We start from the raw sequence: 16,045 nt of genomic DNA, 5'->3' as shown, positions 1-16,045 counted from the left end.
GGCCCGGTAATCTTTTTTAACTTTAGTCAAGCTGATATAAGAGGGCAATTTAATTTTAGGTGGTAATGATTTAATTATCTTGATAAAATGAAAAAAGTAAAGTTTTACGCTATTTTACTCAAAATTACAGCTTTTACTAACTTTTAACAAAATTATAACAAATTGCCGGAGTTACCGATAATTACCGTTTTTACGCATTTTTACGCAATTTTACCATTATCTTCGGGTTATATTTTTTTATTGTTAATATTTAACTATTTTATCATTTGTATTGTTATTATTTTTTATCTTTATATAAAAATATTTCTAGTTTATATTTTAATACAGTTAATAGTATAAATTTAAATTGTTTTAGATTAATTAACTATTACAATAATAAAATATAAGATATTACAAATATTTTCCTTGCTAATGTGTTTTTAAAAGATATGTGGTTATGAAAATAGCCGTTTTTTGTCAACATATAAACAAATTAGTTTGTGTAGAAAAAATTAACAAAATTAATTTTGATACCAATATATACCATAATTGAAGTATATGCCATAAATGAAAATATATATACCGTAAATGAAAAAATTTAAAAAATTTAAAAACGATTATTACTTTTACTTAACTGTCGTATCGAGGTGTTCTCTTTTGATTTAAATTTTATTTAAAGTTTCATAACGTTACTTTGAGATTATTTTTTTTTTCATTTTCGCCACCGTGGAGTTTTTTTTTTTTAATGCAAAAAAAAAAATTTTTTTTTGCGTCACGTAACTCACGAAATGATTTTGAGAACGCGTATTTGTGTGTGTTTTTGTGTATTTTTTTTATTATTATATTTTAAATATCATACTATTATTATTATTATTTTTCTTCTTCTTCTTCTTCTTATTATTATTATTGTTATTATTATTACTATTATTTTTACTATTGCTACTGTTATAATTAATATTATCATTATTATCATTACTACTATTATTATTGTTATTATTATTATTATTACTAACATTATTATTATTATTATTATTATTATTATTATTATTATTATTATTATTATTATTATTATTATTATTATTATTATTATTATTATTATTATTATTATCATTATTATTATTATTATTATTATTATTATTATTACTATTATTATCATCATCATTATCATTATTATTATTATTATTATTATTATTATTATTATTATTATTATTATTATTATTATTATTACTATTATTATTATTATTACTATTATTATTATTATTATTATTATTATTATTATTATTATTATTATTATTATTATTATTATTATTATTATTATTATTATTACTATTATTATTATTATTATTATTATTATTATTATTATTATTATTATTATTATTATTATTATTATTATTATTATTATTATTATTATTATTACTATTATTATTATTATTATTATTATTATTATTATTATTATTATTATTATTATTATTATTATTATTATTATTATTATTATTATTATTATTATTATTATTATTATTATTATTATTATTATTATTATTATTATTATTATTATTATTATTATTATTATTATTATTCAATCTTTTGCAACAAAGCTCTGAGAAAATATTAGTATAAATCACGTTCTCTAAATGAGAGGCCGAAGGTTAATCTAGAAACTATAAATAAGCTTTCTAATCAGCTTTTTTATCTTGAAGACCTTTCTTTTTCCACCACCAAAATTATGTTTGATCGATTTTGTTTGATAGAAACATTGAATTTTTCTTTTGTCATTTTTAAAGCTCATATTAATGAAATGGAAAAACTAAAGGATTTTTTTGAAACCATAACACGTTAAACATGTTGTAAACAAGATACAAGCATAATTAAAAATTCATTAATACAACCACTGAAGATTAAAAAAACATATTTGTTATTTCATTTACACCCTTGAATTTGATTGAATAATTTAGTGCGCTATTTTGCTTTTTTGTAGTATTTAACAGAATGAAAGAGCTTAACCCTTTAGCGCCCACCACCAGGGCTTAAAATTTTCAAAAAACTCCAAAAACTTCAAAAAGCAATTGTTTTAGGGCCTACATTATGAATTAAAAAATAAAATTTTAAAATTTCACTAGCAAACCCAATTTTGTCATTGTAGCATATGTGATACATATAAATTCAGATAGCATTTTGTGTTTCAAAAAGAGGAAACTCTCTTAAATACTTCTAAAACTTACATGTGTTATTAATTTAAAATAAAATAAACAAATAAGCTTTAATATTCGTAAAAAAACAGGAAAAAACTCTCTTTGAAAATACCTTGTCTGACAACAATCATCCGATTTTTAAAAAGACAATTTTGATGTGTTTTTAAGTCTTGATTATCTAATTATATTAACCTAGCTAAATCAGATCAACAAAAATATGTTGTAAATATGCTACAAAAGGTGTTTTTGAGATCACTGTGTTGACAGGATGGCCATAAAAGGTTTCTGAAGTTATGTAGCAGATCTGCTACACGGGCGCTAAAGGGTTAATCAAATGCAAATAAAATTTAATTTAAAGAAGTAAAAAATTCTTTTACTTAATAATAATTTTAAAAAATGGATTCCACATTCCAGGAAATTTCGGAACTTACGGAACGCGAAATCAAATTTTAATTCCGTGTCGTAACGAACTAGTTTTTTACTATTTACAGAGTTTGGACTTTAGTTTTTACATGTTTGGTAGGCATCAGAGTCTCTGTACGGAAGAATAGTGTGGTCATTTTTTACGATACTCGTCTTACAGTATTCATACCAGTACAGAACTGGCCTCAGTCATCTTATCGGTCATCTTATCTCATCGGGGTCCGATTTTTGCTATACCAATTTCGAAATATCATCGGTGATTGTAACGTACGTACGAAACTCTGATCCTTAATGTTAGGGTTTCATTCACAGAAAAAGGGACGCGTGTCTTTGAATATATAAAAAAAAAAAAAAAAAAGAAAATTTTTTTAAACTTGCTATTTAAAAATTTGAAAAACATATAAATGTTATTGTTTTACTAAATAAGGGAACAATGTGTAATGTTTTGGTACAGCAATTTGTATATGTTAGAAATAGTTTATGCTTATAGTTTAAGTTAATAAATAGCTTATGCTTAAGTCTAGAGAATAATGTAGTTGTATTGCAAAACAATATGTGCGTAATGCACGTTATTGTGCATTAAAGTTACAGTTTGTTCTAAGACATACACGCACCTCTTTATTTAATATAAGATAATTTGTTTACAATATAAATGCAACCTGTTGTTACATCACCAAAAAGATTAGCCTTATAAAAAATGAATGAAAAAGGATATTGGGATCCTTATGCAAGTATCATTTGTCCATATGATCCAGTTCATGTGATCACTGCACAAAGGTTTCAAAGACATGTCCTAAAATGCAAAAAAGTAATGATGTTTATCTTTATTATCATTTAGGCAGTTCAATCTGCATGCGAAACATTTTTTTTTTTCTTTTTTTAGCTTTTATACTTTTTGCTTAAGAACCTTTGAAATTGGGTGAATTCAATTTAAAAAAGATTATACAACAAATAAAGTTTCTTTAAAAATTGGTATCATAAGTATTTATTTAAGTCTCTTATGATTTCTTTTAAATTACTTCATCTGAATTAAAAAACATTTTTATTTTTATTCCGTTAACAAAAGAAATGTAATTTATTGTATAATATAGTATATGATATATTTAATTTTTACAGTTAAGAGTTACTAAGGGACTTCTATTTCAGTTAACTAGAAGAGTATTTAGTAGTTGAACGGAAATTTGTAGTACTAGTTTTTTTTTTTTAACACTGTTAAATTTTTCAGTGTATAATTTTTTTCATTTGTTAAACAGCCAAATAATTACACATAAATTCTATTTTATATTTAAATTTTGTTTATTAATAATAAATGCTTTGATTTACAAACTTATCATTTTATATTTAGAAAGTGGCAAACAAAATAAATGTTTAAATGAAAAAAACCAATATGAAGGGAGACAACTATGTGGTTGACTGGTCCCACTTTCGGTATGATTTTAGAAAGTAAACTACTTTCAACAAAACAAATCCCTTGCAAAATAAAGGTTAATACATATAAGTGCAATTTTTTAGCAAAATAAGTTATGTTTTTCTTAGGCTAAGGCCGGAATTCCAACCAAAACATACCAGCATGTAATAACTAAAATTGAGTTTTGTATCAAACTGTAAGAAAAAAAAGTTAGTCTATTGAGACTAAAAAAATGTAGAACAAAATAAATCTGAGTTTTTAAATTTGCATTTAATAACTTTTGAAGTTGCACTTGTTAGGAGGTGATTTACCTTTTAAGCCTTAATGATCTAAAAGGGGAAAATCTAAAATGATGCTCTAATGATCTAAAAGTGTCCCTTATCTAAGATCAGAATCAGGTTTAAGAATAAGTTACCCTATACAACATGTCCCACACCCTACACCCATCATTATGCACCGTACCCTGCATAACATGCAACTGTGCATTATTAGTAGTAAAAAAACAGACTTTTACTATCATTTTGTAACAATATGCAATATAAAATGGAAGTTTGTAACTGCCTTGTATTTTGATAATCTCTTGATAATCATCATGTGGCTTTGGTAAGAATGGTAAGACCAGAGTCTTAAGTTACACCAAAATATACCACTTATTGTTAGTTTAATTAAAAATTTTAACTTTTACTTTTTTTTATTGAGCTACTCATTAAAATCTAAAAAACAAAGTTTACAACTTAAAAAAATGTAAAATAATAAAAAGTATGACCTTATGAGTGATAAATGCAACTATAAGAAAAGTATTTCATTTACTAACTCACTACAAAACTACTAATTGTTTTTTTTTTCTTTAGAATCATCCAGAGAAAGATTTAGTACAATGCCCGTTTAATGCAAAGCATTTTGTAATGAGAGGAGCCATTGGCATGCACTTGGCATCATGTGTAGATAAGGTTTGGTTGTTATCTTTTCAATTTGTTAAAACAGAAATTTAACTGACTACTTTGAACTGATTTAGATTTATTTTGTTTTGTTTCTCATTTAAAAAATCTTTCAGTCATTTATTTGAGCTCAGTGAGATTTTAACTCAACCGAAAGCGGAAAGCTGAAATAAAAAAAAAAAATAGCCATCATGATTTTATAACTGCTTTTCCAAGATTCTGTTGTTTTTAATGGACAATCCTCGTTCCTAAACCTAATGGTCTTTTGCACACAATAATTTTTCATTTAGCGCATTTGTTTTTAGTTTTACAAAATGACACTTTGTAAAAAAGCTTTGCTTTTTTATAAATTTCCTTCATTTAAATCCTATTTAAACTTTATTTTTTTTATTTGTTTTTTTTTTAAAAAAATCACAATCAAAATAAATATTTTTTGCAATGTTCATTCTTTTATTGATGATCTAACTTTGAAATGTTTATTTTTTAAATGGTTTTTAAAAATGATTTAAATATTTTGTGTATATTTTTGTTTTCATTATAGCCTCCATTAGAAAATAATATAATAAAATGTGAGTATGTTTTAAATTTTTTCATGAAAATAATGTCTTCTTTAGTCTCTTATTAGTATGTTAAAACTAAAAAAGTAATTTCCTGATATATGTTATTTCCTGTTACCAAAAATCGTTTTTATTTATGACTTTGAGAATGTTATTTTCTTTCTGTTGATTTCGTTTATGACTTTGAGAATGTTATTTTCTTTCTGTTGATTTCATTTAACATTAAAGTTTTCTTTCAATTTTTTTATTGTTTTTTTTCTCTACTTCTTTAAAAGTGACGCTGCCGAACTCTAAGGAACCACAATCTATGCGTGGAAATATAAGTATGCCAAAGCCAAAACAAATAATAATGAGTGAAGAAGAGGAAGACTGGGACAAAGGTAAAATATTTTTATAGTTAATGTTTATGTGGTCTGTGATTTATTCGAAATGATGCAAAATGAGATTTCCAACAAATAACATTTTAAGATGGAGTTTGATGAGGATTTCTATTTTTAGAAATTGGTCTTCATTCTGTCAGTTCAGTGAAGATGGATTCTCAGCTCGGGTAAAAATGTAAAAGTTTTTAGAACTATCTATGAAAATTCCTTTCATTATTTTCATCATAATTAACTTGTAATGGGGGTTTTTACAGATAAGCTGTAAAGCTTTTTTTTTTTTAGCTATTCAATAATAGAATTAATTCAAAATAGTATAGATTCCGTAAAATTCCAAATTTTAATTTGACATTTTTTGGTGATTTTTTTGGCATGTCAAAATTTCATTCACTTTGATTATTTCGCTTTAGTTTACTCTTGTAAAATTTTAAAACCTTTTAAGTTGTAAATTTTAGCAATTCTAAACAAAATCCTCTGCCTATCGCCAAATTTAATCTCAAAAACACAGAAATCGTTGGAAACAATGACGTAAGTCCGTATTCTGAATATTCCGAAGCTTCATCAAGTTCAAGATACGTAAAACCCTCAAAATCTACTACAGCTACATCAGCTACGCCACCTGCACCAAATACACTACCTACATTAGCTACGCCACCTACACCAAATACACTACCTACATCAGCCACGCTACCTACACCTACAAGATACGTAATACCCTCAAAATCTACTCCAGCTACATCAGCTACGCCACCTGCACCAAATACACTTCCTACATCAGCTACGCCACCTACACCAAATACACCACCTACATCAGCTACGCCACCTACACCAGGTATGCAAACTAGCGAAGTGCCTGGTAACAGTAATTTTTCAAGAACAATCGGTCGAGGCTATTTAAAGGAAACAATTTCAAAGTTTCACTCTTTAAGAATTGGACACTAATGTTAATTAGTTAACAGACTTCTTTAAAGTTTACTTGTTGACAGACTTCTTTGAAGCGCTAAACTTGCATTTAGCCATCAAACTCTTCCAAAAACAAAGTTAGTTTTCAAGAATTAGAACTTATAAGTAGAATTCTAAGAATTAAAGATAATACAAAATTTTAATGAAAATTACAAATACAAAATTAACTTTTAAAGGCAACGTCAATAAAAAGCGTCCGTAATAGGTAATTGATAAAAACGCGATACTAAGTAATTGATAAAAATGCCATAAAAGGTAATCGACAAAAATGCGATGATAGGGAATTTATAAAAATGTGATAAATATCAATTAAAAATTTCAAGTTTAAAGCGAATCATGATAAGATAAACATCAAAGAAAAAAAATCTTTTTAAAGATTTAGAAATTTTTTGCATTTTGTGAAAGATAAAATCTCAATGTTTGATAATATGCAGATTTCAGTTGAATTCGAAAACAGGATAAACAATGTAAGCTGAAGGGACAACATGTCGCGTACGATTATTTTACAAAATCTTTCCTTTTAAACTAAAGTATTTTATGTGTTGTTCGTTAAAGGGATCTTTTTAAATGTATTAAATACTTCACTAATGCGTAAAAAAGTTCGCAAAGGATGTCTAATTCTTAGATAACCATATATAAATCCGGTATCTATGACGTATACTTTGCGTTACATCCGGCACCAAAAAGAAACAAAAAGTTTATTATTTCAATTTCAATTAAATTTTTTAAGAGAGCTGTTTCCTTTTTTAGTTCACTAAAGTTTATTTGTAATAAAAAAAATCAATTCAATACATAATGTAATTACCAAACAAACTGCGTTGTTGGATGTAACGCGGGAAAAGATTAGCTAGAGAGAAACAAATAGTTAATATGACCAGTGCATAAATTACACGGTTTAACGTGAAAGAGACAGAAAGAATACTTAAGCAAAGGGCTGAACTATAAACAATTCAAAGCCAATATCCCATTAGCGATGAAACTAAGGAGACAGTCATTTTACATTGTTGCAGTGAAGATGTGTTCTATCAAATGCCTGAAAAGAAAGGATGCGGAGTGATTAGAAAGAGCTGTAAGGAGAGTTTGAAAACTAAAAGTCATGTGTAAGCTTGGTATATACTCATGTCACGCTAGTCAAGCTTATGGTCTTTTTTTGCTGACCCATGCATCGTGTGTTGATTGGCAAAAAAAATGCTGTGAGCACAGGACTCCTTATGTTAAACTCAATCTTCAAGAAAAGAAAAACAATTTATTTTAGTTATTACAGTAGAAGGCTTAACTATAAATAATTCAAAACCAAAGCAAATATTCAAGAGAGCCTTTAGTGATGAAATTAAGGGAACAGTCATTTTATTACCTCCTTATCTTAAACTCAATGACAAAATACTACACAATGTGTGTGTTTGTATTTACCATGAGAATGTCCGCCTTCTTTTTTCAGTGCAATAAATAGATTCTCAGCATATTACATAAATTTCAGATCTTCTTGCCCAGATTACTTGTGATAGACCGACAACAATGGATCGTGAAGAATGGATCGTGAATGTGTCTTGCGTAAACATAAGTTAGATGAATATGTTCCTGAAAGAATCCATTTACTGGTTAACATTAAAAAAATATTTATTTTTTCTAAATTTTAGCAGATAAAATTTTCTTTCTAATAGTGAAAAAAAGATGTAATCCGACGCACCGTTCAAGAGATCTATTTGTTTTAGTAAAAATTGCTCAACCAGCCCCCTCTCCCCTGCCCTACTGTTGTAACCGTTCCTTTTCTTTAGTTTGAAAGTTGCAAACCTGATTATTAATGTTCACATTAATCAAAAAATGCAAATCAAAAAGTATCCTGTTTTTCCTTATGGTATGAAAATGTTATTTTGTATTCGTTTTTAAAATAATATCAAATCGTTGTCTGAGCCAACAATCGTGTTAGTCGGTTCAATGCAATCGAATGAAATTAATTTATCAATATGAAAATTAATAAACTTGCAAAAGTTGAGAAAACAACTGGAATTAAAAGAAGTTACTAATCGGATAACGACTGCCTACAAAGTTTTAGTCTATTTCGATCCTTAATAGGATCTTTTTGAACACTCAATTTAAACTGTTGATTGTACACTGGGTGTTCAAACCCTGCACCTCTATACCCGGAACACGGTCATTCAAAAACATGCGGCTGACTGAAAAATACGTTTTGTTACATGTTTTTCGGTAAAAAGGTTTTCGTTAATAAATACATAATATTGGCCGGTTTACGTTAAGAAAAAACATGGTTGTCACAAAGCTTCTTTAAGGTGAAAACTTGCTTGATCCACGCATAAAGGTTTAAGCCTCTCTCGATCAGAATTCTTAAAAGCAATCGAGTATACAGAGATATTAGCTAAGAGCTTTTCTACTTCCAATGAAGTTGGGTATTCTGCAATCGAAAAAAATATTGCAAAGTTTGTAAATTCTATTGGTCTTTGGGGAATCACCTATGTTGAGCAACTTGCTGAGATCAAGATTTTAAAAGACATTGGCACGCTTTTTATAAATGTAGTCTAGTTGCTGGTTTAGCCTTAAAAACTTACTTATGCCATCTACCTCAGTTGCTAATGAAAGAATATTCAGCACTTTTACTATCTCAATTATGCCTTAAAAATGACCCCTCAATCATGCCTTAAAAGTGTGAATAAAATGCTTGATTCTCCAATATGTAATTCAGAGTTTTCTGATCCTGATGAATCCTCTGATACGATGATTGCGATGATAAAAAAAAATCATATTAGCAGAGGTTGAAAGCAATCTTGATGAGTCTAAGGGAGATAGTGACCTCATAGAATTTAATGTGTCAAGTTCCTGTTCTAGGTAATTCTAAGAGTTAAAGTTAAAATGTGATCCAAGTCATTGATTTTAACATAATTCACAAGTTCATCTTTATACAGGTGTTTAAAATAATGGTGGGTAATAAAATCGATTCTTTAACTTAGAACAACATCAAAAGACCTTTTCATTGAAAAAACTGGATTTTCATCAGCAAAAGATCACTGAAAATTTGGTTTGTTGTGCAAGCAAGTGAAACAAGAATTAATTTACAATTAAGTTAAATAAATATGGTAGTTTGGAAAGAATTTTTTATTACTTTGAAGAAAATGGTATTAAAGTAATTTCTTCAAAGTTATTAGCTATTTTTTATTTGATGTAAATAGCATAGAGGCTTACATAAAAAAATGTTTTTTTTATTAACTGTTTGATGTTAAGCCGTTGTTTTAAGAAAACTTTTTATTGGTTGTTAAAAAAAGCAAGTAGTTAGTGAATGGTTGCTGTTTTCAAAATTCGCTTCAAATTTTTGTGAAAAGAATTTCTTTTAATTTTAGACTGATTGGTTTTCTTTTCTAAAGTTTTAAGATTTAGTTTAAAAAATCGATTTTTTGAATGTTGAATAAAGCCTTTGGAATTGGATAAATTTGTTTATGCGAAGGCTTTCTCATTGGTTTAGTTCATAAAGATTTCTCAAACATAAAATAGGTTTTACAAAAGATTGTATAAGGAAAAGAAAAACGAGAAAGTAAACAAAGAAATCAAGGTATTTTAAATAGTATTTTTCGTTAAATAAGCGTGAAAAAATCAAAAGATGAAGTTGACTGTAAAATGAAAAACGTAGAAGAGGAAGAAAAGGTAAATATCAATACCATTTTCACATAAAAATCAGAGAAAACAAGAAGCCAAAACAAGAAAACACTCAAAAAACTGCTAAAAAAAAAAAAAAAAAAATTAAACTGCTGTCAATGAAAAAATAAGTCGAAGTATGAAAAGTTTTTATCTAAATATTTTATATTAGTTAAGGTTATATTTTCTTACATAAACTTAAATAATAATAAACCAATAGTTAGTAAAGTTAATAAATTGTTTTCATTCTTAGATAATATGCTTATATATACATATTATTATTATTATTATTATTATTATTATTATTATTATTATTATTATTATTATTATTATTATTATTATTATTATTATTATTATTATTATTATTATTATTATTATTATTATTATTATTATTATTATTATTATTATTATTATTATTATTATTATTATTATTATTATTATTATTATACATATAATTTTTTTTCTTGATTTTCTTTTTTATGCAACTCAATTAGATTTTTTCACTTCTTAGATTTATTTTTTATTAATTTTTTAAATTTTTTTACCATCTTCTTTCTACAACTTTTTAATGATGGTAGTGAAATATCTTTGTGGTATTAAAATGTTATTTACGTTAAAAACGTTGCTAAAAATCACGCAGCAATCCAATGTGATCTATGTGACAAGTGGATACACAAAAAATGTAATCGAGTTGACAGACTGACATATGAAAATATCAAAACTTTAAATACCTGGTACTGCCTGGTATCTAAACAAAAACATTTCTTGCTTTCACTAATATTTCTGATCTTGTGTTATCTATCATAGTCCTGTGCTCACAGCTGGAAAGTTACTGAAACTTAACCTCGTAAATAATCTATCCGATAATCCAAATTTGAAAAACCTTTTTGGGAACCTCAATGACCTATCTTACACTTCGTTTAAATGCAAGTATGTAGATGTTCCTAGTTACAATGAGTTGTTCCAAAATTCGGTAAGTAATCTTCATATAAACATATCTTCAATACCATATCATATTGACGATTTTAAAATACTATTAGAGTCTTTTAACAATATGCCTGATATAATTGAATAACTGAATCTAACCCGTACGATAAAAATGTGTCTATAACTAATGTTGATTTAGAATATGTATCTGTTCACACGCTAAAAAGGGTGTATATTAAGTCTATTTTAAACTTTAAAATTAGAACTGACATAATCTTGGTTAAAATTAAAGAACTTGAATCTATATTTATTGAAGAAATAAATTCTAAAAAAAGGAACTTAATAGTTGGTTGTTTATAAAGTCATGTATCCATCTGAATTTGTTGACCACTACCAAAATCCTCTTCTTGAAAAAATTAGCTTAGAAAAAAAGGCTTAGGTTAATAGGAGATTTCAACCTTGACTCACTCAAATACAATACATCCAATGAGATTTTACATTTTTTAGAATCAATGGTTTCAAATTCTCTTTCTCCTTTTATTATGCAGCCTACACACATAACCACTCATTCTTAAACAGTAATTAATAATATTTTTTTAAACTCTCATTTTTCTGATACAATCTCAAGCAATCTTACCACTTCAATATCTGATCATCTTGCTCAGTTTATAATAATGCCGCATTCAAAAACACAAACTTCACTTGAACCTATTGTTAGGAGGTGCTTTAAAAACTTTAAAAAAGCTGAATTTATCCAACAATTTATCCAACAACTCATCCAACAATTTATCCAACAATTTGTCCAACAATTTATCCAACAATTTATCCATACTTCAAATGTCGAATGGGATGACTTTATAATAGAAAAAAACGATGTCAGTTATTCAATTAAAAAGTTAATCGAAATTTTAGATTGGATTTTTAGCAAACCATTCCCTTAATAAAAATTGACAAAAAATCAAATAACTAGTCATAATAAACCTTGGTTAACAAAAGTCATTCTCAAGTTTTTTTACAATTAAAAAAAAATTCATAAAAAATGTTTAAAATCAAAAAACTGGAGAAAGAAAAACTTTTTATAAAGTTTAAAAAATATCGTAGTAGCATAAGCAATCTTCTAAAGTTTAGCAAAAAAGACTATTACACAAACTTTTTATGTGCACCCAATAACGAAAGAGGAAACCCTCGGCTTTGTAAATTCCACTATCATAGAGAGTAGGAGTGTCGGACCGACCGGCCTTCCAACAAAACTTCTTAAACTGGTGTCAAAAATTCTATCAAACCACTAAGTATTATCTTAAATAATTCATTTTGCAAAGGAATGTTTTCTAATTTTTTCAACCTGGCCCAAGTTATTCCAGTCCACAAAAGAGGATCTAAGGTAGACTGCACCAACTATCGTCCGGTTTCTCTTCTTTCTAATTTAAGCAAAATTTTTGAAAAAGTGATGCATAATAAGTTATACGATTTCCTAAACCAAAATCAATACTTGTATAAACCCTAGTTTGGTTTTCGTAAAATGCATTCTACAGTTCAAGCTCTTATCGAAATTACAGAAAGCATAAGAATAACCTCTTCATAATGGAAAGTTTCCTTGTGGGGTTTCCATTAATTTTCAAAAAGCTTTTGACATCATAGACTATGACATTCTCCTATCAAAGCTTAACTATTATGGTGTACGCGGTACAACCTTGCAATGGTTTAAATCATACCTTTCCAATCGTCAACAGTTTGTTTCTCTAAATAGCACCTTCTCAGACATTAAAAGCGTTTGCATTGGCATTCCTCAGTGATCCATATTAGGTCCTCTTCTCTTTATTATCTATATCAATGATTTTCATCTTTCTATCAAACATTCAAATACGAATCATTTTGCTGATGGCACAAATCTCCAATTAATGAACTCTCTCAAAAAACTAAATAAATATGTTAATCAGGATATGGTCAGTCTTGTTCAATGGCTTCGAGCAATAAGATCTCATCTAAAAAATACTAAAAAAACAGAAATAGTTAATATTTTAAGACGCAACATGCTAACTATTCTAAGAAAACTAATGTCTTTCAAAACACTTGAACTTTAGAATAAGTAGCCAAAAGCTGCCTTTGTCTTAAAATATAGCTTATTTGATGTTGTGATAGATGAGAAACGTTCATTTAAAACACACATAAATGACCTTACTCTCAAATTAAACCGTTACAACGGTATGTTAGCAAAATTTCGACACTATTCTAATTTTGAAACATAACTATCTATATATCACTCAAATTCTGGTTCACATTTACAATATGCATACCAAGTTTGGGACAATCTACAATCGTCTGTCTTTCTTAAATCATTTCGCTTCGAAATAGAGCAATACGAATAATTAATTTCTGCCCAAGAAACTTCCCTACCGACATACTGTATCTTACATCCAAAGTTCTTCGGTTTTATAATTTAATCCAGTTCCTAAATTTTTCATTTGTCTAGGATCAATAACGCAGCCAACATGTGGGCATAACCTAAAATCAGTCACTTATAACAACTTGGAATATACATGGAGTAACAACTTAACCATCCCACAAAAACAGACAGCTAAGCGTTGAATAACTTCCATTACATACCAGTAAATCCTTTCTTGAAGCACCCTTCCTTACACCCTAAAAACAGACTTTATCCTTAGATCAAAGAATCTGTTCTTAAAGTCACTCCATCATTTCAACCAAAAAGTTACGCTTAACTTTATTCTTTACCTTTATAACTGTTTTCTTTATGTTTATGTACATTTTGTAGCTTTTTTTTTTTGTGTATATTTGCATATGGGTATGTATATATATTACTATATATATTATATATATATATTACTTATAAATTTTTGTAAAGTTTTACTTTTATTATTCGACTAGTTTATTTCTTTTGTTTTTCTCTTGTCTTTTCTTTATCTTATAAATATTATCTTTTTATTAATATATTCTTTACTTGTATAATTGTTTACTTTATATTTATGTACATTTTATGATTTCTTTTTTGCGTATATGTGTATATGCGTATATATATGTGAATACGTTATAATAACTATTTGACCTATATTTGAACTCTTAAAAGTCTTTTTTATTAGTATTACTTATAAGTTTTTGTAAATTTCTACTTTTATTATGCGACTAGTTTATTTCTTATGTTTTTCTCTTGTCTTTTCTTTATCTTGTAAAGGTCATTGCGTATTGTTAGTAAATTCCTATTTGCAATGATCTGAGTTTTTGCAACATCCTTAACTTGAAATATATTGATATTGTTTGATTGATTGACTGAAAAACACTCAAAAAACAAGTGCTTTTTTCAAAAACACGCTTTCTACGTCAGATTGAAAAACGTGTTTTTAACGCACCACTCTCCGAGTGTCAAAGATGTAAACAAAAAGCTAATTTCTGATAACTTGTGGCCTACAAAGCTGAAAAATGCGTAATTTACGTAAAAAAGCAGCTTTTTTCTTACGCAAAAAAAATTTCCATAAAATGCAATCCTATAAACAAACTTACGCAGAGTTTTTAAGTAAATTACGCAAAATTTTTCACGCAAAGAATTCTGCTCCAAATTCTTAATTTAGTATAATTACACAAAATTTTAACACCATGTTTTGTAGAAAGATGGATTCAGGCTGAACTATTTCAAAGTTTTAACTACAATTATTTCATTTAAAAATGTTTTAATATTTTCAATTCTTAATTAAAAAAGTCAACAAAAACTTACATTTTCTATTTTTTATATTTTGTTTACTTCCTTTAAGTGAAGTGGAACAAAATAAATGAAACTTGAAAAATGAAATGCAGATTCATAAATTTTGTCTAAATGTCAAATCAAAAAAGATTTTGTCAACTTCAAAGTTCATAACTTTGCGAGTTTTGCAGCTATAGAGGTCCAACATACCATTTTGGAAACTTAAAACCTGCTGATTTCAAATATGTCAGACATGCTATAGATTGAGCCCATATTTTGGAGATACATTTGGCGCCATCACTCCAAAAGGGAGGCACAACCTATATCATGCCATACATATTTGGAATCAGCAAGCTTTAAACTTTCCAAAATGGTAAGTTGGACCTCTGTAGCTGCAAAATTGTCTGAAATATGAGCATTCAAAATTATTTTGTAATTTATAAAAACATACTATGCTGCAAGCTAAGATTAGATTAATTACGAATTATATTTTGAAGATTCACACAGTTTACATTTGCTACTTTTAAATCAACATGTTAATAATAAAATTTTTACTCTATTTGTATAAGTTAAAGCCGTTAAAAATAGATAAATTAGTTTTTAAAAGTGCTGTATATTAGTTTTTAAATGTGCTGTATATTGTACACTTATGGCAATTTGGCACATAAAAACAGCCAGACCCCACAACCACGCATTATAGGATCGGCATGTCCCTTCATATGCAAAATTAGAACAAGATAATTTTGAAATAAATTTCTTCTGATCACCATATAATCACAGTGTTTGAATAAGGGTTTGTCATTCTACAAAACAAGGGGTTGAATGTTAAAGTGTTTTGTAATAAAAGTTTCTTTGATTCATTTTTGTAAATACAGAAGCTTTCAACCCTTTGTTTTGTAGAGTAACGGACGCCTGTTGTTAGGTCTTTCATGTCTTATATTGCAATTA

The 16,045-nt window shown here is 27.1% G+C and overlaps 1 protein-coding gene and 1 long non-coding RNA gene across 5 annotated transcripts; one reads left to right on the top strand and one right to left on the bottom strand.

Moving 5' to 3' along the window:
- Positions 1-3,115: 3,115 nt before the first annotated feature.
- LOC149876447 (uncharacterized) lies at positions 3,116-6,983 on the top strand. 3 transcript variants are annotated; one of them, XM_090075410.1, is made up of 7 exons: positions 3,116-3,399; positions 3,937-4,075; positions 4,851-4,949; positions 5,479-5,506; positions 5,770-5,874; positions 5,993-6,041; positions 6,327-6,983. In XM_090075410.1, exons 2-7 carry the CDS (start codon positions 3,995-3,997, stop codon positions 6,811-6,813), a joined length of 849 nt encoding a protein of 282 aa, XP_089931536.1. In that variant the 5' UTR covers positions 3,116-3,399; positions 3,937-3,994; the 3' UTR covers positions 6,814-6,983. The 3 variants fall into 3 exon arrangements, with proteins under 3 accessions (XP_089931536.1, XP_089931534.1, XP_089931537.1); XM_090075408.1 differs by lacking the exon at positions 3,937-4,075 and having other exon boundaries at positions 3,125-3,399; XM_090075411.1 differs by lacking the exon at positions 3,116-3,399 and having other exon boundaries at positions 3,931-4,019.
- Positions 6,984-12,316: 5,333 nt separating this feature from the next.
- Positions 12,317-15,324, bottom strand: LOC149876446 (uncharacterized). Of its 2 annotated transcripts, XR_016448703.1 has the most exons (3): positions 14,363-15,324; positions 12,976-14,136; positions 12,317-12,821 (listed from the first exon to the last, which is right to left on the bottom strand). It is a non-coding gene; the product is annotated as an uncharacterized LOC149876446 (long non-coding RNA). The 2 variants fall into 2 exon arrangements; XR_016448702.1 differs by having other exon boundaries at positions 12,317-14,136.
- Positions 15,325-16,045: the final 721 nt, after the last annotated feature.

The sequence above is a fragment of the Hydra viridissima genome, unplaced genomic scaffold (genome assembly GCF_058129835.1).
Source record: "Hydra viridissima isolate aposymbiotic clone 2 unplaced genomic scaffold, HvirCarnegie_v1 scaffold_20, whole genome shotgun sequence".
Taxonomy (NCBI): Eukaryota; Metazoa; Cnidaria; class Hydrozoa; order Anthoathecata; family Hydridae; genus Hydra; species Hydra viridissima.
This window is presented reverse-complemented; position numbering and strand designations above follow the sequence as displayed.

Excerpts from the sequence above, each read along its gene's own strand:
- LOC149876447 (XM_090075408.1), top strand. The coding sequence starts at position 3,289 with ATGAATGAAAAAGGATATTGGGATCCTTATGCAAGTATCATTTGTCCA. Across the intron at positions 3,400-4,850 it reads ATGTCCTAAAATGCAAAAAA|AATCATCCAGAGAAAGATTT; the intron begins GTAATGATGTTT and ends TTTTTTCTTTAG. Across the intron at positions 4,950-5,478 it reads TGGCATCATGTGTAGATAAG|CCTCCATTAGAAAATAATAT; the intron begins GTTTGGTTGTTA and ends TTTTCATTATAG.